Raw genomic sequence first — 22,185 nt, forward strand, 5'->3', positions numbered from 1 at the left:
GCCCACTAGGGGCGTATGCTCTCCCCATCTGGGGCTCTTGCTCCATTGCATCAGGAGCTGTTTCTTAGTGCCTAAGGTGGAGGCCGTGGAGCCATCCTCAGTGCCTGGGACCAACTCACTCCAATCGAGCCATGGCTGCAGGAGAAAAGGGAGAGAAGTGAGAGGAGGAGGAGTGGAGAAGCAGATGGGCGCTTCTCCTGTGTGCCCCAACTGGGAATAGAACCTGGGACATCCACGCACTGGGCCACACTCTACCCCTGAGCCAACCAGCCAGGGCTGTTAGTGAGTTTTAAGAGGTTATTAAAAACATGTTTAGGATATGAATTCTTCAAAAAAATTATTTGCAAATGTTTTCTCCCAGTCTGTGACTTGTCATCATCTTAATGGTGTCTTTTGAAGTGGAAAATTTTTTGTAAATCCAGATTTATCTTTTTAATAGATCATGCTTTTGTTGGGATTATTGTGCTGCTTTAACATGCGGTTTTGCTAAATTTTAGAATTAAGCTTTCTGTGTCTTTGGTTGCTTTTGGGGACAGATCCCAGGAGCCCCAGGACAGGTGGGAACACCACCTGTTAGATTGAGCAAATGTGCCATTGATATCTTGGACATTTTATTTATTTACAGAGAGAAAGAGACAGGCAGGAAGGGACAGAGATGAGAAGCATCAACTCAATGCTGTGTCACTTGAGTTGTTTATGCTTCTCGTATGTGCCTTGATGGGTGAGTGGGGGGCAGCTCAGGCTAAGCTGGAAACCCCTTGCTCAAGCCAACGACAGTGGGCTTTCAAGCCAACAATGGGATTCTATGATCCCGCGCTCAAGCTGGGCGACCCCACGCTCAAGCTGGTGGTGAGTCTGCACTCAAGCTGATGATTTAGGGATTTAGAACCTGTGCCACCAGTCTGGCTGGTTATCTTAGACATTTTAGAAAGATTAAGCATGATAGAGTGGCATGTTATAATTTGCTTGTGAACTATTCTCAACTAGATCCCTTTGCGCTGTCAGGCATTTGAATACTGAACTGAATTAGAAAGATTTCTAAATATGGCACACCAATCCCAGGGGCAGCATAAACCCAGCTTCCTTTCCAGGATGGATTTACCTACCTTTGTCAAACCGTTTGGAATTCTGGATCTGGAGCCTATTAGGTGACTCCACCCAAACCAGGCTCTGAATGAGGTGATCAAAGGTGACCTGAAGTGCTCGTTACCTGCTACTTACCCTTTTGGGGACTCACCCAGGCAGATTTAACGTCATTTTGTCTTTTTTTTTTTAGTGAGACAGTAAGGGAGAGAGAAGCACTAACTTGTAGCATCTTAGCTGTTCATTGATTGCTTCCTCATATGTGCACTGATGGGGGAGGGGTACAAGGTGCTCCAGCCAAGCCAGTGACCTTGGGGTTTCAGCTCTTGGGTCCTCAGCATCCCAGGTCAAGGACACTATGCACTGCAGCACAGCCTGGTCAGGCTTCAACTATGTGAACTTTAATATCCTGCTTTTAGTGCCTGAACACCACTTACAAAAAAAATGTTTCTTGCCCATTTCTTGACAGGAACACCCCACCCACGGTTTGGCAGAAAGCTAGAATAGCCCACACAAATGGGTATGGCCTAAAAATGGTGCCAACTCCACACTTTGCAGCTGGAGTGAGGCAGCCTTTTCAAGGGGGCAACACCAGGCGTCACAGGCTACGGTGGGTTTGAGAAACAGGAATTTCATAGGCTTGAGGAAAATGTTAGCAGATAAATCTCCATAAAGGTCAACTCTCCTTCAACAGGTTAGAAAGCAAAATGATCCACTTGTCTGGCCATGCTCCAGCACAGCCCTCTTCTTTCCAAGAGCCTGCCTCCACTGCAGACAGATACTGCAAAGACGACAAATTTCTTTAAAAATAATTTATTCATTTCTGATCACAAGGTACAGGAACTTGTAAGTGCAATGCCTGTGACTCACTGGCTGTGTCCCAGTATGCATCTGTGAACACCCCTGCACAACAAACACCAGGGTCATTGTGTCTCCCCATGTTTGCTCCCATTCTAACAGCTGCAGAGAATAGTGTCTGATCATGTGGGGAGTTAATCCAAGTTTTCCAGCTTATTTGTAAATACTAAAACAGAATGACCTGTTCCAATTGCTGATTTCCTAAAACCCTCATGAAAGAGTAGGGTGATAGGCAGATTACATCGTGCAGCTCTTATGAGGCACTGAAACTTTTTAAAAGGCCTTTCTCAAACAGCAGTGACTAAAGCCCCTCCTGTGTTCCCAGTCTTCTAAGGCCCGGGATTCCTGTGGCCCCGGGACAGCCCCTGGGGGCCCCCCACATCCTAAGGCGGCGATGGAGGAAGGGCAGGCCAGGCCAAGCATGAGGAATTAACAGTCAATTTTATTGGGCTCAGACCAGGAGTCCATGAGTCTTGAGGACCTCTGTGTATCTGTCAATTTTTTTCTCTACGTTTTTTTCAGCCTGTTTCCGTAGTCTCTGTGGGGTCAGAAGGACAGAATATTCAGTGGCTGCTCCCTGGGACCTCCCTCACCCCAGGGACACAACTCCTACTGAAATTCCAGGCTGGGCTTTAAGCAGAGCCCTCGGACAAGCAAGACCACTGGCGAGTGTGGTGCCCCCACCCTCACCGTAAGCTGCTTTTTCTTCCGGTAATGGATTTTGGCCTTCTCCTTCCTCTTCTCCTCCAGAGTGGCTGTGACTGCCTGGTATTTCCAACCAACCTCGTGAGCCAGGCGCCCTAGATAGGCAAACTGGGGGTGGGAGAAGAAATGAAGTCAAGAAACAGGAGCCAGGCTTGGGGAGAAAATGACCACAAGAGGGGTGATGACCTCTATCAAAAGGTCCTAGGCCCTGGCTGGTTGGCTCAGCGGTAGACTCGCCAGGTCGGCCTGGCATGCGGGGGACCCAAGTTCGATTCCCGGCCAGGGCACATAGGAGAGGTGCCCATTTGCTTTTCCACCACCCCCTTCTTCCTCTCTGTCTCTCTCTTCCCCTCCCGCAGCCAAGGCTCCACTGGAGCAAAGATGGCCCAGGCGTTGCGGAGTGGCTCTGGTCACGGCAGGGCGACCCCCCCGGAGGCAGAGCATCGCCACTGGTGGGCGTGCTGGGTAGATCCCAGTCGGGAGCATGCGGGAGTCTGACTGTCTCTCCCCGTTTCCAGCTTCAGAAAAATAAAAAAAAATAATAAAAAAAAAGGTCCTGGAGCCTGACCTGGAGCCTGGCGCAATGGATAGTGTCGGACTGGGATGCCAAGGACCCAGGTCAAGACCCTGAGGTCGCCAGCTTGAGTGAAGGCTCACCTGGTTTGAGCAAAAAGCTCACCAGCTTGAACTCAAGGTCGCTGGCTCGAGCAAGGCCCGCAGTCAAGGCACATATGAGAAAGCAATCGAACTAAGGTGTCGCAACAAAAAACTGATGATTGATGCTTCTCATCTCTGTTCCTGTCTGTCTGTCCCTATCTATCCCTCTCTCTGTCTCTGTAAATAAATAAATAAAGGAAAAATTAAAAAAATAAATAAATAAATAAAAGGTCCTGGAGGCCCTGGACGGTTTGCTCAGTGGTAGAGCATCGGCCCAGTATGTGGAAGTCCCAGGTTCGATTCCTGGTCACAGCACACAGGGGAAGTAACCATCTGCTTCTCCACCTTCCTCCCTCTCCCTTCCCCTCTGGCAGGAGTCTTTCTGCTACCCCAGTTCTCAGTTCAGAAAAATACAAAAAGACCCTGGAAATTTAACAACCCAACTTTCTACACCGAGCTTAAGCCAGAAGACACCTGCCCCGCCCCACACCACCCAGGGCTCTGTGCTTCTCCTGGCATCAGCCAAGCCATTGGCGTTATCGGCAGTGCCCACAGTGGCATCCGCAGACCATCGTGAGAAAAAGCCATCATCTGCCAGTCTTGAGGACCTTAAGTTCACCCCTCAATCGGGTCCCCATGGCAGCCCACTCACGTAGCCTGGAACTCACCTTCCGTGTAGGCTTCAGACGCACAACTTTGAGAGCTGCAGGCACCACCATTCGCTTTTTCTGTTAGAGAAGGAAAGGGGCTTAGGGACCTGGAGTGAGAGACGGGAGGAGGACGGCTAGGGCAGGTGTCTCAGCCAGTGTTGTTCTCATGAGGGTCAAACAATGTAGGTAACCGTAGATCATCATGGACACCGCGGGCAGTGGCTGCTGCGCGGAGGGCCTGCTCCAGCTTACCTTGTCATAGGGTGGAGGGATCCCATCGAACACCTTGAGGCGGTCCAGGGCAGCCTGGCCTCGCTTGGTCTTGTGGGGCAGCATGCCTGCAGGCAGAGGCACAGTGACCCTTCTCAGACAGGCTCCTGGGACCCTCAGAAAGCCAGGCAAGACAGGTGGCCTCAGATGGTAGTGCATGTGGAGTCATCTCACGGCTGGGAAACTCGAACTTGAGTGGGAGAAGTCCTCATCACTGGCCACCCACCCCATCGCTGCCCGCAGCCCTAGTCCAACTCACCTCGCACGGTCCGCCAGAAGATGCGGCTGGGGGCTCGGAAGTGGTAGGGCCCGCGGGAGGGGTTGGTGTTCATCCGCTTGCGGAGGAAGGCCAGGTACTTTACTGATGAGAGGGGAAGGCGTGAGGCTTCCCAGTCCCCATGCAAATGCTAGCTTCCAACCCACATCCACACCCGCAGGGGCTATTCTGGAGCTCCAACCAACACCTCACAAGTCAACCCTCTCTAGCTCTTCTCCTGTGCCATAACTTACACTTGTTTCTGTAGAAATTGCCAGAAATGTTGATGCCCTCACAGCGTACAACCACCACCTTTCGGCCTAGAGGGAAAGGAAAGGGAGGCAGTCATCTGGAAGCCATCAAAGGCCCCTCTTCCACCTGAACCACACCCTGCCCAGTTACTGCTGAGGGCCTAGAAGGACAGATGCCCCCAGGTAGGGAACTGACCATGCCTAGAAAGGCCAGGGCCCAGAGGTGAAGCCTCTTGCCTCAAACCATAGAGCAGTGCTTGGCATAGGTGGATTACTGATTAAGTGAACTATTAGCCCAACAGAAAAACATTTTTGATCCCAGAGCCCCTAACCCCAGGGTAGCAAGGGGCTGGCAGGTCTCAGAGCGGTGCATGGGGTTGATCTCATGGTCGTGAGACTCAAACGAAAGATGGTGATTGTTGCTCATCACTGACCTCCGCTCAGAGCTCGTGTCTGGGGGAGCAGTGGGCAGACTTACCCAGCAGTACCTGCTTGGCCACGATGGCCGCCAGGCGGCCCAGCAGATGGCCTCGGCCATCAAGCACCAGGACCTGTTGAAGACAGGATGAAGCCTTAGTCATCTAGGACTTTCCGATTCCCCACCCGTCACTGCTTTCTAATTCTCTTTGTTTCACCTTATCCCCCAGGGTGCCTCCTATCCAGGTACTAGACCTAGGAACTAGGACCCATGGCTCACTTTACAGACGAGGCCAAAAAAGCAAATGGTTGACTCGTGATTTCAATGAACGGGGTAAGAACTCCTCTCACATCTTGGCTGCTTGAAGGGCAGGAATTTTTATGCCCAGATTATAGCTTCTTCATCAAGAGTAAAAGTCCCCACTCTTATCAAGTGCTGGTTATATACGTTGTGATTGTTGGAAGGCAGAAAGATACAGAAGCTATAGCCACATTTCCTGACAATGTGACTTTGGGCAAAGATCTGCAGTTCTCCATGCTTCAACTTCCTCACCTGGAAGATGAGGATAACAATATCTGCCTCAGAAACATTGTGATCATTTTCTCAGTTACAGAAAATACAAGGGAAACTGTGCCAGGCACACAGTAAATGCAGGGACACCTTCTGAGAACTCTACCCTTGCCTCCAACCTTGATTTCTCTTTCTTTACCTACAGACCCACTGCATGAAATCCAGACTCCTACCCTCGGCACAAGGCTGTTCTAGAGTTTTCCCCACCTTCAAAAACATGTTACAGAAGAAACCACTCAGAAAGAAGCTTCTGCTGCTTTCATTGAAGATCAAGTGGCTAAGGACAAAGGATGTCCCGGGGCTGTGGTGCATTTTATCCGTCCTATTTCCAACAGCAACATTACTTCAAAGCATCCATAAAGCCCATAAGCAAAGGAAAAAGCAGTTCGTTCCTGAAAAAGCTCCATAAGCAAGAGCTCCTTCAACCCACTGGGTTTCGTGCTAAAATACCTAGAAATGCAGGGGAAGCCTAATTAGCGCGCCCCCAAGAGGGAGCAGAGCAAGGCATTTTTGAGAAGAGTGAAAACACCCTCCATTTTGGCCAATTTTGGAGGGCTTCTCAGCCGCTTTCCACGTGCTTCCCATTCACTGGAAACACACGGATTCAATTCAGCCTCTTACCAGCCGATATCAAGGTAAACAAGGTCTAGTTCTTAAAAATAGCTCTTTCTGGGCTGAAAGTCCCCCATAATAGAGGAACGATGTCGCATTTACCCAGCCCTGAGTACAAAGACAGTTTCATTATCTGTAATTCCCCACTACAGAACTGTCTCAACCCTTTTACTCTTCGTTTTGCTCAACTATCGACTTTAAGTTTTGCTACATACGTACAAAGGGGCAAAGGACCCAACCCCATTCCAGCCTGGATCCCACCCGGACCCTCGCCGTCGCGACCCTCGAGGAGCCCGCACCTGACCCTCCGCCATCTTCGGCAGCCGCCTGGAAAAGAAGGAAGTGTTGGCGCAGGGTTTCTTATTCCTTGTAACAGGGGCGGTGAAGTGACGCAACATGAACCATGTGGACAGCTTTGTATTCTTTCATTGGCCAGAGTGTCATGCGCGTGCGTATAGAGGTTCTATTAGAAGGCGGGCCGTCTCCTGATGGTCCAATCCGGGAATCGTTCCCCAAGGACCTCGGCGGCCATGATTGTGCGGGGCGAGCGATCACGTGGTGTGGAACGGGCTCTGGTGGGGCTGGACCCGTCCAGCCTCTGCCGCCATATTTTTGAGGGACTGCTAATATCCCTCGAGCAAAGCGTCTGACATGGTGGGGCAGGCGTCTGACGTGGTGGGGCAGCGCTGTAACCCCTTCAAGAGAGAACAAGCTGTAGGACACGTGGTGGCCCGCAGGCTGTGTCAGGCGCCTCTTATGAGTTACCAGATCAGAGCGATTATCTACTGAGGCTGTCTCGTGTCTTCTCCCCCATTGACCAGGAGCCCCGGGAGGGCTGAGCTGCTTCGGACTCTGTCTGGGGCCCAGCATTGCCCTGCACTGTTCCGGGGTCCCAGGAGGCCTCAGGAAACAGGTATTGAGTGAAACACTGCATTCAATGAAAACACCAAGACTCCAACCCCAATCGTCCCATCCACAGACAGGCCTGACCAGAGCTGGTAGAAAAAGGATGATTTATATACACTTTCCTGCTGACGAGGGCTTTGTACAGAGGGGGGCAGGTGGGGCTGGGGTAGGCGCTGGGTGTTGGCGTTGCCTCCGTCCTGGGGAGAGAGTGACAGGGGCAGTGCTGCCGAGGAAGGGACCAGTCTCTAGCTGACCTCCTCCGAGTCCCGGCTCTGTGTCCTCTGGCAGGTGACTCCTCTCCCTGGGCCTCAGAGTCCTCTGCAAAATGGGGTAATAGATGCGTCTGTCTCACTGGGCTGTGGGGATCCGTGGACAGAGGAAAGGGAGGCGGCAAGCTCAGGGCCTTCATGGACTTGGTGCTGAAAACACCTGGTCGCCCAGACAAGCACTCCCGTGTCAGGGCCTCGCTGCCCAAAGACTTCTTTGCAGGGGCGGACGCGTCCCAGGTCTGCGCTTGCCGAGGAGGCCACGGTCCCAGCTGCAGGAATACCAAAACCCCACGTGTGGCCAGTGCGCCTGAGTTTGAAGTTTTCCCTGATTTTAACTTAATAGTATGGTTATTGAGAGAGTGGGGAAACATGTTGGCAGGGACAAGCCGCAAAGAAAACGTCTCGATGTATTTCTTTTCAAAAAAAATTGTAATAAAAGATCTGTTCCAAAACAAGTGCTGAAATGAAAAATTATTAAATTTAGAAACTGATCCTCGATCCAGTTATTGGAAAACTGTATATTTCAAACAGATTAATCAGGCAAGTCTCCTTTTGCTACTGTACACTTCATGAAATCTAAGTACAGGTCAAATATTTCTGATAAAAAACGTAGCATCTGACTTGAGATGTGCCGTGAAGGTAGCATACACACGGATTCTGAAGACTTGGTATGAGGAACGGATGTAAAAGTCCTGGCCTCGCGGATCAGTTCGTGTCCTCCTGATACATCAAGGTTGCGAGTTTGATCCCCAGTCAGGGCACATGCAAAAATCAACCAATGCGCCTGGCCTATGGTGGCGCAGAGAATAAAGCATTGACCTGGAATGCTGAGGTCGCTGGTTCAAAACCCTGGGCTTGCCAGGTCAAGGCACATATGGGAGTTGATGCTTCCTGCTCCTCCCTCTTCTCTCCCCCCACCAAAAATCAATAAATAAAATCTTTTTAAAAAATCAACCAGGCCTGACCTGTGGTGGCGCAGTGGATAAAGTGTAGACCTGGAAATGCTGAGGTCGCCGGTTCAAAACCCTGGGCTTGCCTGGTCAAGGCACATATGGGAGTTGATGCTTCCTGCTCCTCTCTCTTCTCTCTCTCTCTCTCTCTCTCTCTCTCCCCCGCCCTCTAAAAATCAATAAAAATAAAAAAAATCAACCAGGCCTGACCTGTAGTGGCGCAGTGGATAAAGTGTCGACCTGGAAATGCTGAGGTCGCTGGTTCAAAACCCTGGGCTTGCCTGGTCAAGGCACATATGGGAGTTGATGCTTCCAGCTCCTCCCCCCTTCTCTCTCTCTGTCTCTCCTCTCTCTCTCTATCTCTCCCTCTCCTCTCTAAAATGAATAAATAAAAATTTTTTTAAAAAAAATCAACCAGCCTGACCAGGCGGTGGCGCAGTGGATAGAGCGTCGGACTGGGATGCGGAAGTACCCAGGTTCTAGTCTCCGAGGTCGCGCGCGGGCTCATCTGGCTTGAGCAAAGAGCTCGCCAGCTTGGACCCAAGGTCGCTGGCTCCAGCAAGGGGTTACTCGGTCTGCTGAAGGCCCACGGTCAAGGCACATGTGAGAAAGCAATCAATGAACAACTAAGAAGTCGCAATGCGCAACGAGAAACTGATGATTGATGCTTCTCATCTCTCTCTGTTCCTGTCTGTCTGTCCCTATCTCTGCCTCTGTAAAAAAAAAAAGAAAAGAAAAGAAAAAAAATCAACCAATGGAAAAAAAAAACCAATGAATGCATAAATAACTTGGAACAACAAATCAGTATTTCTTTCTCTCAAAGCAATCAATATATTTTAAAAATTTCTCTCTCTCTCTCTCTTTTTTTTTTTAGTGAGAGGAGGGGAGGCAGAGAGACAGACTCCAGCATGCGACCTGACCGGGATCCACTCGGTAAACCCACTAGGGGGCGATGCTCTGCCCATCTAGGGCCCTTGCTCCTTTGCATCTGGAGGCATTTTTATTGCCTGAGGTGGAGGCTATGGAGCCATCCTCAGCACCCAGGGCCAAATTGCTGTAATTGAGCCATGGCTGTGGGAGGAGAAGAGAGAAAGAGAGAGAGAGAGAGAGAGACACACACACACACACACACACACACACACACACACACACAAGAGGGGTAGCAGTAAAGAAACGGATGGGCGCTTCTCCCGGGTGCCTGACCCCGAATCAAACCCAGGACTTCCACACGCCCAGATGACGCTCTACCACTGAGGGAACTATCCAGGGCCTTAAAAAATTTTTTTTTTCTTTTGACAGAGACAGAGAGAGTCAGAGAGAGGTACAGATAGGGACAGACAGATAGGAAGGCAGAAAGATGAGAAGAATCTTACCCTGTTTCTCTGAAAATAAGACATCCCCTGAAAATAAGACCTCGTGCAATTTTTTTCAAGCTTAGGAATATAAAGCCTCCCCTGAAAATAAGACCTAGCACGTCTTTAGGAGCAAAACTTAATATAAGACACTGTCTTATTTTGGGGGAAACAGGGTAGATTGTTGTACATGGAAATAGAGTCACAAGAAATTCTTGATGGAATTCAGAGTTTGGCTGGTTATGCTGATGTTTGTGATGACATGACTACAGTATATTAATAAATTGATTTTTTTTTTTTTTTTTTTTTACAGAGAGTGAGTCAGAGAGAGGGATAGACAGGGACAGACAGACAGGAATGGAGAGAGATGAGAAGCATCAATCATTAGTTTTTCATTGCGCATTGTAACACCTTAGTTGTTCATTGATTGCTTTCTCATATGTGCCTTGACCATGGGCCTTCAGCAGACCGAGTAACCCCTTGCTGGAGCCAGCGACCTTGGGTTCAAGCTGGTGGGCTTTTTGCTCAAACCAGATGAGCCTGCGCTCAAGCTGGCGACCTCAGGGTCTCGAACCTGGGTCCTCCGCATCCCAGTCCGAAACTCTATCCACTGCGCCACCGCCTGGTCAGGCAATAAATTGATTTTTTGGTTCACCACTAAATGTGAATTCTTGTTCATGGAAAAATAAGATATCCCCTGAAAATAAGACCTAGTGTGTCTTTAGAAGCAAAAATTAATATAAAGACATTGTCTTATTTTCGGGGAAACACGGTAGTTGTTCATTGATTGCTTGTTCTTTGATTCCTTTCTCATATGTGCCTTGACCCCGGGGCTACAGCAGAGCGAGTGACCCCTTGCTCAAGCTAGCGACCTTGGGCTCAAGCCAGGGACCTTGGGCTTCAAGCCAATGACCTTGGGGTCATCTCTATGATTCCACACTCAAGCCAGCGACCCTGCGCCCAATCTGGGTGAGCCTGCACTCAAGCCGTTGACCTCGGGGTTTTGAACGTGGGTCCTTCATGTCCTCTGTGCCACTGCCTGGTCAGGCCTTAAAAATCTTTTTAGCCTGACCTGTGGTGGCGCAGTGGATAAAGCATTGACTTAGAATGCTGAGGTTGCCGGTTCAAAACCCTGGGCTTGCCCGGTCAAGGCACATACAACAAGTAATCAATGAATAAAGTGAAGTAACTATGACTTGATACTTCTTGTTCTCTCCTCTCCTCTCTCTGTAAAATCAATCAATAAAATAAAAAAAAAAAATCTTTTTAAAAAATGGATGTAGCCTGACCAGGCGGTGGTGCAGTGGATAGAGCGTCGGACTGGGATGCCTAGGACCCAGGTTCGAGACCCCGAGGTCGCCAGCTTGAGCATGGGCTCATCTGGTTTGAGCAAAAGCTCACCAGCTTGGACCCAAGGTCACTGCCTCCAGCAAAGGGTTACTCGGTCTGCTGAAGGTCCCGGGTCAGGGCACATATGAGAAAGCAATCAATGGACAATTAAGGTGTTGTAATGTACAATGAAAACTAATGATTGATGCTTCTCATCTCTCCATTCCTGTCTGTCTATCCCTCTCTCTGACTCTCTCTCTGTCTCTGTAAAAAAAAAAAAAAAAAAAAAAAATAATGGATGTAAAATATACCATTAATAGTTTTTTAAAATATTGATTACATGTTGAAATAACATTTTGAATACACAGGGTGAAATAAAATAAATTATTTATGGCCTGACCTGTGGTGGCGCAGTGGATAAAGTGTCGACCTAGAAATGCTGAGGTCGCCGGTTTGAAACCCTGGGCTTACCTGGTCAAGGCACATATGGGAGTTGATGCTTCCAGCTCCTTCCCCCTGTCTCTCTTTCCTCTCTTTCTCTCTCTGACTCTCTCTCTCTCCTCTCTAAAATGAATAAATAATAAAAAAAATTAAAAAATAAATAAATTATTTATGCCTGACCAGTGCTGGCACAGTGGATAGAGCATCAACCTAGGATGCTTTTTTTTTTTTTTTGTATTTTTCTGAAGCTGGAAACGGGGAGAGACAGTCAGACAGACTCCTGCATGTGCCCGACCGGGATCCACCCAGCACACCCACCAGGGGCGAGGCTCTGCCCACCAGGGGGCGATGCTCTGCCCTTCTGGGGCGTCGCTCTGCCGAGACCAGAGCCACTCTAGTGCCTGGGGCAGAGGCCAAGGAGCCATCCCCAGCGCCCGGGCCATCTTTGCTCCAATGGAGCCTTGGCTGCGGGAGGGGAAGAGAGAGACAGAGAAGAAGGAGGGGAGGGGGGTGGAGAAGCAGATGGACGCTTCTCCTATGTGCCCTGGCCGGGAATCGAACCCGGGTCCCCCGCACGCCAGGCCGACACTCCACCGCTGAGCCAACCGGCCAGGGCCTCAACCTAGGATGCTGAGGTCCTGGTTGGAAACCTTGAGGTCGGCTTGAGCACGGGATCATCCACATGATCCAAGGTCGCTTGCTTGAGCAAGGGGTTACTGGCTGGGCTTGAGCCATTACCCCTCACCCACATCCCCCCACCCCCCGCATGTACCAGATGAAATCAATGAACAATTTAAAGTGAAGCAACTACAAGCTGATGCTTCTCACTCTCTATCCTCTCTCTCTTCCTTCTTGTCTCTCAAAATATAATAATAATAAAGTACTTGTTTCTTTTTTTTTTTTTAAATAAAATTTAAAAAAATTCTTGACTTTAAAGAGAGGAGAGAGAAAAAACATTAATCTGTTGTCCCACTTATTTATGCATTCATTGGTTGTTCATTATTTGTGAATTCACAACCTTGGTGTATTGTGATGATGCTCTAACCAACTGAGCTACTTGGCCAGGGCCTCTTTTATTTCAAATATGACTATGTGTGGCTTCTGTTCCATTTCCTTGGGCCCGTGTTCCTCTGAGGGCTTTACATGTGTCACTTCACTTTACCTCTAGACAGCTCTGTGGCAGAAGGACTATTATCAGTCTTTAGTACAGATAAGGAAACTGAGGCAGAGGAGTGAAAGTCACAGCTGCCAGAACCAGACAGCCCAAAGTCAAATCTTGGCTCTGCCACTCACAAGCTGTGTGACTTTTGGCAAATTATTTACCTCTCTGGGCCTTGGTTTCAGCTTCTGTGAAATGGGGATAATAATGGCACCTCCAGTTGGTGAACCTGTGGAAACCCTCAGCGCAAGGCCTGTGTCCCTGAGGCACTATGCATGTAAGTAGTTACTGTGAAATATTTCTAGTTAGATCCTTTTGGGCTTCTGTGGACCCAACTATAGCCTCCCTTCTTCCTCCCTCCCAAGCCCACCAACCTTCTGCCCCCACACCTGTTCTGGGTTCTTCCTTCCATCGCAGGCCTCCCACAGCTCGGTGCTGCCCTGTGAAGGCAGTCTCAGTTCCCTTGACTGGCATCTAAGCCTAGATTTTCCTGTGTGCTTTTCAAACCCCCACCCACACCTGCCTCAGGCTGGCTGAAGTTACTGGAATACCTTGAACTTTGTCCAACCTGGCAGGCTTTGCACAGGCTGCCCCCCTCCCGCTCCAGAAGAGGACTGTCCCCAGGCTTGCGGATTCCTGCATCTAAATATTTCTGTGAGGGCCCCTCATGCCCACAGGTCCCACTGGGCTCACTGTATTTTCCTAATCTCCCCCCTCCCTGTCCACCCAGTCACTGGGCCAGACCCAAGGTGGTCTGTGTCACCCTCCAAGCCTGTCAGTCTCCAGCCCTGTCCCTCCTGACCCCTGGCAGCCCTCCCTTTCTCCATCCCCGTGGCCCCAGCCTGGCTCAGCCCTTGTCCTCCTTCCCTGGACGCTCACCCAGCCTCCTCTTTGGCCTCCAGGCCCCTTCTTCCAGTCTGTCCCCATCATGGCCCCAGAGGGGACTTTCTGCATCCTACCCCTCCCTTGTTGCCAGCCCTCCACACACACACAAAGAGTTCCCAGTTTGGTGGAGACTCACCAGGATGAGTCAGTGCTCCTGGGGTCTGGAGGCAGGGGGCCCCCTGTGGCCTCCCCAGGGTCAGCCACAGTTGGGCAACTGGGGCCTCCGGCCGCCCCTCAGCCCTGCCCAGGCCATCTGCCCACCCTGCTGGCTCACCTGCTCCCCAGGGTAGGGCGTCCTCCACCTCCTCCTTCGCCAGTCCAGGCACCAGGCGGCGGCCAGCAGCAGGAAGGCCATGGGCAGCAGCAGCAGCAGCAGCAGGAGCAGCAGAGAGGCCTGAGGGGCTGGCAGGGCTGTGGCCTCCAAGGCCCTGGGAATCCTTGAGGGCAGCAGGGTGGAGGAGTCTGAGGAGAGAGAGGAGCCCGGTTGACCAAGGAGAAGGGTCAGGCTAGGGAGAGGCCTTTCTGGTGCTGGCTGTGTGATCTCTGGTGGGCTGCTAGCCTCTCTGTGCCTGTCTTCTGATCAGTAAAATGGGGACAGTCATTATACCTACATCCTAAGGTTGTCACAAAAATTAAATACATAAACAGAAAGAGCTTAGAACTGTGTCTGCCACCAGAAAGTTCTAAATTTTTATTTATTTGTTGATATTTTTATTTAAAAAAATGTTTTTCTTCTTTTCCAAATGAGAGGAGGGGAGATAGAGAGACAAAAATCCCAACTGTGACCCACCCAGCAACCACCATCTAGGGCCAATACTCTGCCCATTTGGGGCCATGCTCACAACCGAGCTATTTTTTAGCACCTGAGGTGGAGGCTCCACAGAGCCATCCTCAGCACCTGGGGCTGATGCACTTGAACCAATGGAGCCATGGCTGCCAGAGGAAAAGAGAGAGGGAGAGAGAGAAGGGGGAATGGGAGGGGGAGGGGTGGAGAAGCAGATGGTCCTTTCTCCTGCGTGCCTTGACTGAGAACTGAACCCAGGATGTTGATATGCCAGGCCGATGCTCTATTCACTGAGTCAACCAGCCAGGGCCATTTGTTGATTTTTGAGAGAAAGAGTGAGAGAGAAGGACATTGACTTGTTCCACTTATTTATGCATTTAAAAATTATTTATTGATTTTATTGAGATGACTGGCAAGAGAGAGACAGGAACATCAATCCATTCCTGTATGTGCCCTAGCCAGGGATTGAACCCACAACCTTGGTGTTTTGGGATGATGCTCTAACTAACTGAGCTACCCTGCCAGGGCCTAGGTTGCATATTTTATAACTGAACAAATGTTTCTAGTGCTTCAATGTTCATTTGTTTATTCCTCTTCTTCCCCTGATATAGTCTATGAGCTGCATGTGGGTGATAGATATGTTATCTGTATTATTTATTTGTTTATTCCCAGAGCCTACTACTTAGTGGTCACTAGATCATATAAGAGTTTAATGTAGCGGCCTGACCTGTGGTGGCGCAGTGGATAAAGCGTCGACCTGGAAATGCTGAGGTCGCCAGTTCGAAACCCTGGGCTTGCCTGGTCAAGGCACATATGGGAGTTGATGCTTCCTGCTCCTCCCCCCTTCTCTCTCTCTCTCTCCTTTCTAAAATGAATAAAAAATAAATTAAAAAAACAAACAAACAAAGAGTTTAATGTAGCCTGACCAGGTGGTGGCACAGTGGATAAAGCTGCGAACTGGGATGCAGAGGACCCAGGTTCGAGACCCGAGGTCACCTGCCAGCTTGAGCACGGGCTCATCTGGTTTAAGCAAAGCTCACCAGCTTGAACCCAGGGTCGCTGGCTTGAGCAAGGGGTCACTTGGTCTGCTGAAGGCCCATGGTCAAGGCACATATGAGAAATCAATCAATGAACAACTAAGGAGCCACAATGAAGAATTGATGTTTCTCATCTCTCTCCCTTCCTGTCTGTCTGTCCCTATCTGTCCCTCTCTCTGTCTCTGCCACACAAAAAAGAGTTTAATGTACACAAATTATATAAACAAACAGATAATAAACAATAAACGATGCCATGTATGAAGCTCTTTTGGCTCGCAGAGCCCATACCATCTGGTCCCCTTTGTTCCCTCTATACCTTCATCTCTCACTCTCCCCTCACTGTCTCCAGCCACACAGGCCTTTTCACTGTAGGCAGGATTCTGCCTCAGGGCCTTTGCACTGGCTATTGCCTTGTTCTCTACTTTCTGTGACTTTCTAACCAACCACCTTAGACTGTGATTCCTGTTTTAATTGACTACATAGGCTCTTTGCACTCAGATATTTTCCTGTTTGTTTGCATGTTTATTGCCTGTCTCCTGATTAGAGTGTCTGTCTACCCTACATGTGAACAAACTTGGGGTCTTTTACTGTTCTGTGTTTCCAATGTCAGGCACCAAGGAAATGGTTAATAAAATTTGGTTGAGTAAATAAATAGTTAAAAATGTAAATATGCCTGACCTGTGGTGGTGCAGTGGATAAAGTGTCAACCTAGAAATGCTGAGGTCGCCGGTTTGAAACCCTGGGCTTGCCTGGTCAAGGCACATATGGGAGTTGATGCTTCCAGCTCCTCCCCCCTTCTCTCTTTCTGTGTCTCCTCTCTCTCTCTCTCTCTCTCTCTCTCTCTCTCTCTCCCCCCCTCTGTCTCTCCCTCTCCTCTCTAAAAAAAAAATGAATAAATAAAAAAAATTAAAATTATAAAAAAAAAGAAAAGAAAAAAGAAGACTGCATTTTAAAAAATGTAAATATAGCCTGACTGATGGTGGCATAGTGAATAGAGTGTTGACCTGGGACGCTGAGGACCCAGGTTCAAAACTCCGAGGTCACCAGCTTCACTGTGGGCTCACTAGCTTGAGTGCAGGGTTCCTGGCTTGAGCATGGGATCATAGTCACATTCCAGGGTCACTGGCTTGAGCCCAACACACACTTGCTTGAAGCCCAAGGTCGCTGGCTTAGGTAAGAGGTCACTGGCTAGGCTGGAAGCCCCCCACACCCTGGACAAGGCACATATAAGAAAGCAATCAATGAACAACTAAGGTGCTGCAACTATGAGTTGATGCTTCTCATCTCTCTCTCCCTTCCTGTCCTTGTCCCCCCCCTCTAAAAAAATGTATATATAAATGACAAACAAAGTTAGATATGAGTGAGAAAGATTGAAATGGAGGGAGAAATTGAGAAAAATCTACTTAGGTTGAGAGCTTTTTAAAATTTCTCTCTCACTGGCCCTGGCCGGCTGAATCAGTGGGTAGAGTATTGGCCCAGCATGCAGACATCCAGGTTTGATCCCCAGTCAGGGCACACATGAGAAGTGACCATCTACTTCCCTTCCCCTCCCACTCCCCTTTCTCACTCTCTTTCTCTCCCTCAGCCAGTGGTTTGATTGGTTTGATTGGTTTGAGTGTCGGCCCAAACCAACATTGAAGGGCATTGAAGATAGCTCAGTTGGTTCCAGCATTAGCTCAAGATGGGGTTGCAGGAGTCTGTCTCTCTCTCCCCTCCTCTCATTTAAAAAAATAAATAAAATTTCCCTTTCAGAACTTGACAGACCTAGTAGACAAACTTGACAAGGACCAAAAGACTCTGAGTAACACCATAAGAAGGTGGACAGAATATAAAAACCCTGAACAAGAGTGAGTTTGCCTGACCAGGAGGTGGCGCAGTGGATGGAGCCTTGGAATAGGACGTGAAGAACCCAGGTTTGAGACGCCAAGGTCGCCAGCCTGAGCGCGGGCTTATTTATTTTGAGCAAGGCTCACCAGCCTGAGCCCAAGGTTGCTGGTTTGAGCAAGGGGTCACTCAGACTGCTGTAGCCCCCCCAACCCCCACATCAAGGCACATATGAGAAAGCAATCAATGAACAACTAAGGTGCCGCAACAAAGAATTGATGCTTCTCATCTCTCTCCCTTGCTGTCTGTCTGTCCCTCCCTATCTGTCCCTCTCTCTGTCTCTGTCACAAAAAAAAAAGTGTGTTTACCTTTTTTCTTTTTAACTTTTTTTAAATGGCTACTAGAAAGGACACACTCAAACAATTGGCTTGTTATATACTGTTGTACGGCTGCCTTAGAGAAACAGGAAGGGAGTGCTGTCCCTTCTCAGAGATGGTCAACTGGGGCTTGGAAAGGGGAATGACCTGGGGGGAACATGCCCAAAGTCACGCAGCCCAAGGGAGCAGGCGGGGTCTGAGACTCCTTGTGCAGAGGGGGCGGGGCTGTGGGCAGCTGGGAGGGCTGGGAGCCTTTACCGGGCTGACACTGCAGCTGCAAGCACCCAGAGAAATTCCAGTGGGTGATCCAGGGTTTCAAGGCCACCAGCTGCTCGGAAGTGTCCTGCAGGAGGTGGGAGATGTTGGTCTGGACGAAGCGAAGACAGCTGGGGAGGGGCTGGGGGCAGGGGAGGGAGATGTCACCACAGTATCACCCCCTGCATCTCAGCCCAAGGGCCTTCCCTGCTCAGCGACACCCAGCAACGGAGCCCAGGACAGCCTGCGTCCAGAGGGCATTTAGATCCTCTTCTTCTCCTGGTTGCTCTGGGAGAAACCCCCGTAGCAACGCCCTGTAGCAGGGCCTGAGGAATACCGTAAAAGCAGCATGGGTGCACTGGGCTGGCCCCGCCCCACGCTCCTGCGCTTAGAGAAGTGCTATTCCCCCCAGCAAAGGGTCCCAGTGGGACTGGGGTTCCAGCCACACACCCCTTGAGTTGCTCCAGACTAAAGAAATCTCCAGGGAGGATGAACGGAGCTTCGTTTCCCACTCTCTAGGAAGACATCTCGCTCCCCTCACTTGTCCCCCAAGTTCAGGGCTGACCTGGAAGGCACATGAGGTGACAAAGAAGATCTCGGTGTTGACATCTTCCAGCAGCTTTTGCATCTGGGACCCAGCCACAGACTTGAGCCGTTCCATCCAGCGCTGGGCCAGGACTAGACGCCAGAAGGCCCCGCAGAGCTTGTCCTGGGGAGAGAGCCCAAGCTCTGGGTCCCGTGGGCAGAGGGGCTTGGGGCCCGGACTCCGATTTTGAAGGAGGAGGAGGGGCTGGGAGCCGGACTCCCGGGTCTGAGGGGGGCGGGTCTGGGGGGCCCGGACTCCCGGGCCTGAGGGGGTAGGGGCTGGGGGTCAGGACTCCCGGGCCTGAGGGGGGAGGGGCTGGGGGTCAGGACTCCCGGGCCTGAGGGGGGAGGGGCTGGGGGTCAGGACTCCCGGTCTGAGGGGGGAGGGGCTGGGGGTCAGGATTCCCGGGTCTGAGGGGGGAGGGGCTGAGGGTCAGGACTCCCGGTCTGAGGGGGGAGGGGCTGAGGGTCAGGACTCCCGGTCTGAGGGGGGAGGGGCTGGGGGTCAGGACTCCCGGGCCTGAGGGGGGAGGGGCTGAGGGTCAGGACTCCCGGGTCTGAGGGGGGAGGGGCTGGGGCAGGGCTCTTGGGTCCCAGGGGAGGTGGAACTGGGCTGGCAAACTAGCCTGGTCCCCTTAGGAATGGCGCATCTAGAGTCTCTTTCCTACCTCCATCCCAGGCCCCTCCCATCTGTGACTCACGTCCTGCAGGTTGGAGGCGACAGTGACGGGGTAATCTTGAAGCAGGTAGTCAGACTGTGGGAGAAAATGGGTTCAGGCTGGACTGAGGACAGGAGGAAACAGACCTATGAAGAGAGACCCAGGGAGAAGGGGACAGGCAACCCCAAAGACAGAGACCCGGACGGGGGGAACTCAGACTCAGCGCCAGACCCTCAGCCTGAGAAGGGACAGCAGAAGAGGACGGAGCCGGGCGCTCACCAGCTTGCGGATGGTGTCGGCGAAGGTGGAGGAAATGGGGCTGTGGCGGAAGGAGCAGTCCGAGGCCCCGCCGGGGCTGGGGCTGAGCAGCAGCAGGAGCAGCAGGGGGGTCTGTGGGGGAGGGGTGCCTCTATTGACCCTCACCCCTCCTTTTCCGGGGCTCAGTCCCTCTCTTTATTTCCCGGTCCCGCCTCAGTCTCTCTCACTCATGGCTGACCACCTCTGACCCTCTGTCCCTGTTTTTCTCTCTGCTTTTGTCCCACGCTGTCCAATTTCCAGTCTCCTTGGTCTCAGTCCCCCAAGTTGCCCCATTGATCTCGGTCTCTGCTCCTGCGTGGAATCTTCTCCTCCCAGTCCACCCTCTACCCCTCTGTGCTCCTGTCTCCCATTTCTCCTTCCATCTGGGTCCCCTCTGCCCCGTTTGTGCCCACCTCCCACTGTTTCTTCCCTCCACCTTGTTCGTCTCCCTCACCTCTGTCCACCTCTCCGACCCCTGTCCATCTCCCTCCACCCCTGCCCATCTCCCTCCACTCCTGTCCATCTCCCTCCACCTCTGTCCATCTCCCTCCACCCTGCCCATCTCCCTCCACCTCTGTCCATCTCCCTCCACCCTGTCCATCTCCCTCCACCGCTGTCCATCTCCCTCCACCTCCTTCCACCGCTGTCCATCTCCCTCCACCGCTGTCCATCTCCCTCCACCTCCCTCCACCCTGCCCATCTCCCTCCACCCTGTCCATCTCCCTCCACCCTGCCCATCTCCCTCCACCCTGTCCATCTCCCTCCACCCTGCCCATCTCCCTCCACCCTGTCCATCTCCCTCCACCTCCCTCCACCGCTGTCCATCTCCCTCCACCCTGCCCATCTCCCTCCACCGCTGTCCATCTCCCTCCACCCTGTCCATCTCCCTCCACCCTGCCCATCTCCCTCCACCCTGCCCATCTCCCTCCACCTCTGTCCATCTCCCTCCACCCTGTCCATCTCCCTCCACCCTGCCCATCTCCCTCCACCTCTGTCCATCTCCCTCCACCCTGCCCATCTCCCTCCACCCTGCCCATCTCCCTCCACCGCTGTCCATCTCCCTCACCCTCCCTCCACCTCTGTCCATCTCCCTCCACCCTGCCCATCTCCCTCCACCTTGCCCATCTCCCTCCACCCTGCCCATCTCCCTCCACCCTGCTCATCTCCCTCCTCCCTGTCCATCTCCCTCCACCCTGCCCATCTCCCTCCACCCTGCCCATCTCCCTCCACCTCTGTCCATCTCCCTCCACCCTGCCCATCTCCCTCCACCTCTGTCCATCTCCCTCCACCCTGCCCATCTCCCTCCACCTTGCCCATCTCCCTCCACCCTGCCCATCTTCCTCCACCCTGTCCATCTCCCTCCACCCTGCCCATCTCCCTCCACCCTGCCCATCTCCCTCCACCCTGTCCATCTCCCTCCACTTCTGTCCATCTCCCTCCACCTCTGTCCATCTCCTTCCACTTCTGTCCATCTCCCTCCACTTCTGTCCATCTCCCTCCATCCTGCCCATCTCCCTCCATCCTGCCCATCGCTCCCACCTCTGTCTCTCTTTCCTCCACCTCTCCGCATTGCCCCACCTGTCTGACCATCATGACACCTCCCTCCTTTCCCCCACCTTGACCCTCGAGGATACGCACAGTTGGGCTCCAGGCTGGTGCCAATACTATCATCTCCGTCGGAAGCCCCTCATGCCTGTGGCCGGATCTTGGAAGGGACGGAAGAGTGGGTCTTGGGTCTCCACACCCCAGCCCTTCCCTCACTCGCTCCTCCCTTGGCTCCTTGATGTGGCTAAGTTTCCGCCTCCTTCTTACTCGGGTTTCCTGCGTGCGCCCCATTTACGGCGAAAACTCCTCATCTCCCTTTCTAAGAACCCCGACGACCGGTCCCCGGAACCCTCCCCAGGCAGGGGCCCAGGAATCCGACCCCCACTCCTCTTCTCTCAGCCCCAGGATGGGCACCCCAGCCCCGCCCCTCGGGGACCCGGAGCCCATTTCTCTTCTCGCACCAGGCTTTTCCCCCCGATGGGTGTGGAAGGGGCCAGGCCGGGTGACAGTCAAAGATCGAAAGTGAAAGAAAATTTTGGAGGGGGATAGTGAATGGGGGTGGATCTTTCTGAATCAGGGGCGCCACCTAGTGGTTACTCACGCCCCAAAGGGCGCCTCCCCCAGGAGGGCTGAGTTTGGGTCAATTCTCCCGCGGAGAAGAGACTGAATGAGGAGCTGGGGCTGGAACCCGGATCTATCTTTAGCTGGAACCAATGCACTCAGGGCGAGGAGGAGGTCCCCCTAAGCCCTTCATCTTCGCCTTGAACCTTACTCCCGCCTCCTACCTTCTGTACCAAGATGCTGAGGCCCAAAGCCTTGGTATGGACTTGTGCCTCTTGGCCTCTCACTGCCCACACAGTTCAGTCCGTCAGCAAATTTGTTCGCTGATCTTCAAAATGTATCCATAGTCTGTCCAATCACTTCTCACCATCGGCTGCCATCACCCGAGATCTGCCACGGTCTTCTACCTGAATACCGCTGTGGCCTCCTCTCCTGGCCTCCGCCTTCACAATCCGGGTGTGTCCTGTCCCCCCCTCCGCCCTGGTCTCCCAAGCACCACCCTTTCCTTTCTCCCTCTGTGCCTCATGTGCAGCCAGAGGAAGGCTGTGAAGACCTAAATCAGCTCTTCTTTCTCCTCTGCTCTAAACCTTCCCCTGCTTCCTGCCACTCAAATGAAAAGACAAGTCCTCACCATGGCCCA

At 51.9% G+C, this 22,185-nt stretch overlaps 2 protein-coding genes, 1 long non-coding RNA gene and 4 other non-coding genes across 21 annotated transcripts; 1 reads left to right on the forward strand and 6 right to left on the reverse strand.

The window, feature by feature from the left end:
* Nucleotides 1-2,363: 2,363 nt before the first annotated feature.
* On the reverse strand, nucleotides 2,364-6,692 carry RPL13A (ribosomal protein L13a). Of its 5 annotated transcripts, none has more exons than XM_066271568.1 (9): nucleotides 6,630-6,662; nucleotides 5,428-5,700; nucleotides 5,219-5,281; nucleotides 4,734-4,799; nucleotides 4,483-4,584; nucleotides 4,206-4,291; nucleotides 3,972-4,031; nucleotides 2,632-2,754; nucleotides 2,364-2,479 (listed from the first exon to the last, which is right to left on the reverse strand). In XM_066271568.1, the coding sequence occupies exons 5-9, from the start codon at nucleotides 4,553-4,555 to the stop codon at nucleotides 2,393-2,395; spliced, it is 429 nt and encodes a 142-aa protein (XP_066127665.1). In that variant the 5' UTR covers nucleotides 4,556-4,584; nucleotides 4,734-4,799; nucleotides 5,219-5,281; nucleotides 5,428-5,700; nucleotides 6,630-6,662; the 3' UTR covers nucleotides 2,364-2,392. The 5 variants fall into 5 exon arrangements, with proteins under 5 accessions (XP_066127665.1, XP_066127664.1, XP_066127662.1 ...); XM_066271567.1 differs by having other exon boundaries at nucleotides 5,209-5,281; XM_066271565.1 differs by lacking the exon at nucleotides 5,428-5,700 and adding an exon at nucleotides 5,926-6,040 and having other exon boundaries at nucleotides 5,209-5,281; nucleotides 6,630-6,654.
* LOC136332817 (small nucleolar RNA SNORD35) lies at nucleotides 3,813-3,899 on the reverse strand. Its single transcript, XR_010730949.1, has one exon. It is a non-coding gene; the product is annotated as a small nucleolar RNA SNORD35 (small nucleolar RNA).
* Nucleotides 4,095-4,165, reverse strand: LOC136332800 (small nucleolar RNA SNORD34). The gene has a single exon (XR_010730937.1). It is a non-coding gene; the product is annotated as a small nucleolar RNA SNORD34 (small nucleolar RNA).
* LOC136332796 (small nucleolar RNA Z195/SNORD33/SNORD32 family) lies at nucleotides 4,361-4,445 on the reverse strand. The gene has a single exon (XR_010730933.1). It is a non-coding gene; the product is annotated as a small nucleolar RNA Z195/SNORD33/SNORD32 family (small nucleolar RNA).
* On the reverse strand, nucleotides 5,084-5,167 carry LOC136332797 (small nucleolar RNA Z195/SNORD33/SNORD32 family). The gene has a single exon (XR_010730934.1). It is a non-coding gene; the product is annotated as a small nucleolar RNA Z195/SNORD33/SNORD32 family (small nucleolar RNA).
* Nucleotides 6,693-7,198: 506 nt separating the features above from the next.
* On the forward strand, nucleotides 7,199-17,885 carry LOC136332176 (uncharacterized). The gene is made up of 3 exons (XR_010730603.1): nucleotides 7,199-7,243; nucleotides 12,922-13,013; nucleotides 17,195-17,885. It is a non-coding gene; the product is annotated as an uncharacterized lncRNA (long non-coding RNA).
* On the reverse strand, nucleotides 7,237-21,988 carry FLT3LG (fms related receptor tyrosine kinase 3 ligand). Of its 11 annotated transcripts, none has more exons than XM_066271561.1 (9): nucleotides 21,770-21,988; nucleotides 21,078-21,144; nucleotides 19,422-19,532; nucleotides 19,152-19,238; nucleotides 18,464-18,607; nucleotides 17,902-18,040; nucleotides 13,896-14,083; nucleotides 11,608-11,700; nucleotides 7,237-7,554 (listed from the first exon to the last, which is right to left on the reverse strand). In XM_066271561.1, the coding sequence occupies exons 2-9, from the start codon at nucleotides 21,108-21,110 to the stop codon at nucleotides 7,345-7,347; spliced, it is 1,005 nt and encodes a 334-aa protein (XP_066127658.1). In that variant the 5' UTR covers nucleotides 21,111-21,144; nucleotides 21,770-21,988; the 3' UTR covers nucleotides 7,237-7,344. The 11 variants fall into 11 exon arrangements, with proteins under 11 accessions (XP_066127658.1, XP_066127657.1, XP_066127654.1 ...); XM_066271560.1 differs by lacking the exon at nucleotides 21,770-21,988 and adding an exon at nucleotides 21,446-21,492; XM_066271557.1 differs by lacking the exon at nucleotides 21,770-21,988 and adding an exon at nucleotides 21,252-21,438.
* Nucleotides 21,989-22,185: the final 197 nt, after the last annotated feature.

Source organism: Saccopteryx bilineata, chromosome 3, assembly GCF_036850765.1.
Source record: "Saccopteryx bilineata isolate mSacBil1 chromosome 3, mSacBil1_pri_phased_curated, whole genome shotgun sequence".
In the NCBI taxonomy this organism is placed as follows: domain Eukaryota; kingdom Metazoa; phylum Chordata; class Mammalia; order Chiroptera; family Emballonuridae; genus Saccopteryx; species Saccopteryx bilineata.

Excerpts from the sequence above, each read along its gene's own strand:
- RPL13A (XM_066271565.1), bottom strand. The coding sequence starts at position 6,030 with ATGCACCACAGCCCCGGGACATCCTTTGTCCTTAGCCACTTGATCTTC. Across the intron at positions 4,032-4,205 it reads TCCCTCCACCCTATGACAAG|AAAAAGCGAATGGTGGTGCC; the intron begins GTAAGCTGGAGC and ends CTTCTCTAACAG. Across the intron at positions 2,755-3,971 it reads GTCTGAAGCCTACACGGAAG|TTTGCCTATCTAGGGCGCCT; the intron begins GTGAGTTCCAGG and ends TCCCACCCCCAG.
- FLT3LG (XM_066271553.1), bottom strand. The coding sequence starts at position 21,275 with ATGGGGCGCACGCAGGAAACCCGAGTAAGAAGGAGGCGGAAACTTAGC. Across the intron at positions 18,608-19,151 it reads GGGAGGGGCCTGGGATGGAG|GACAAGCTCTGCGGGGCCTT; the intron begins GTAGGAAAGAGA and ends CTCTCTCCCCAG. Across the intron at positions 11,701-13,895 it reads CGCCCTACCCTGGGGAGCAG|AGAGGAGAGAGAGAGAGTCA; the intron begins GTGAGCCAGCAG and ends TATTCATTTTAG.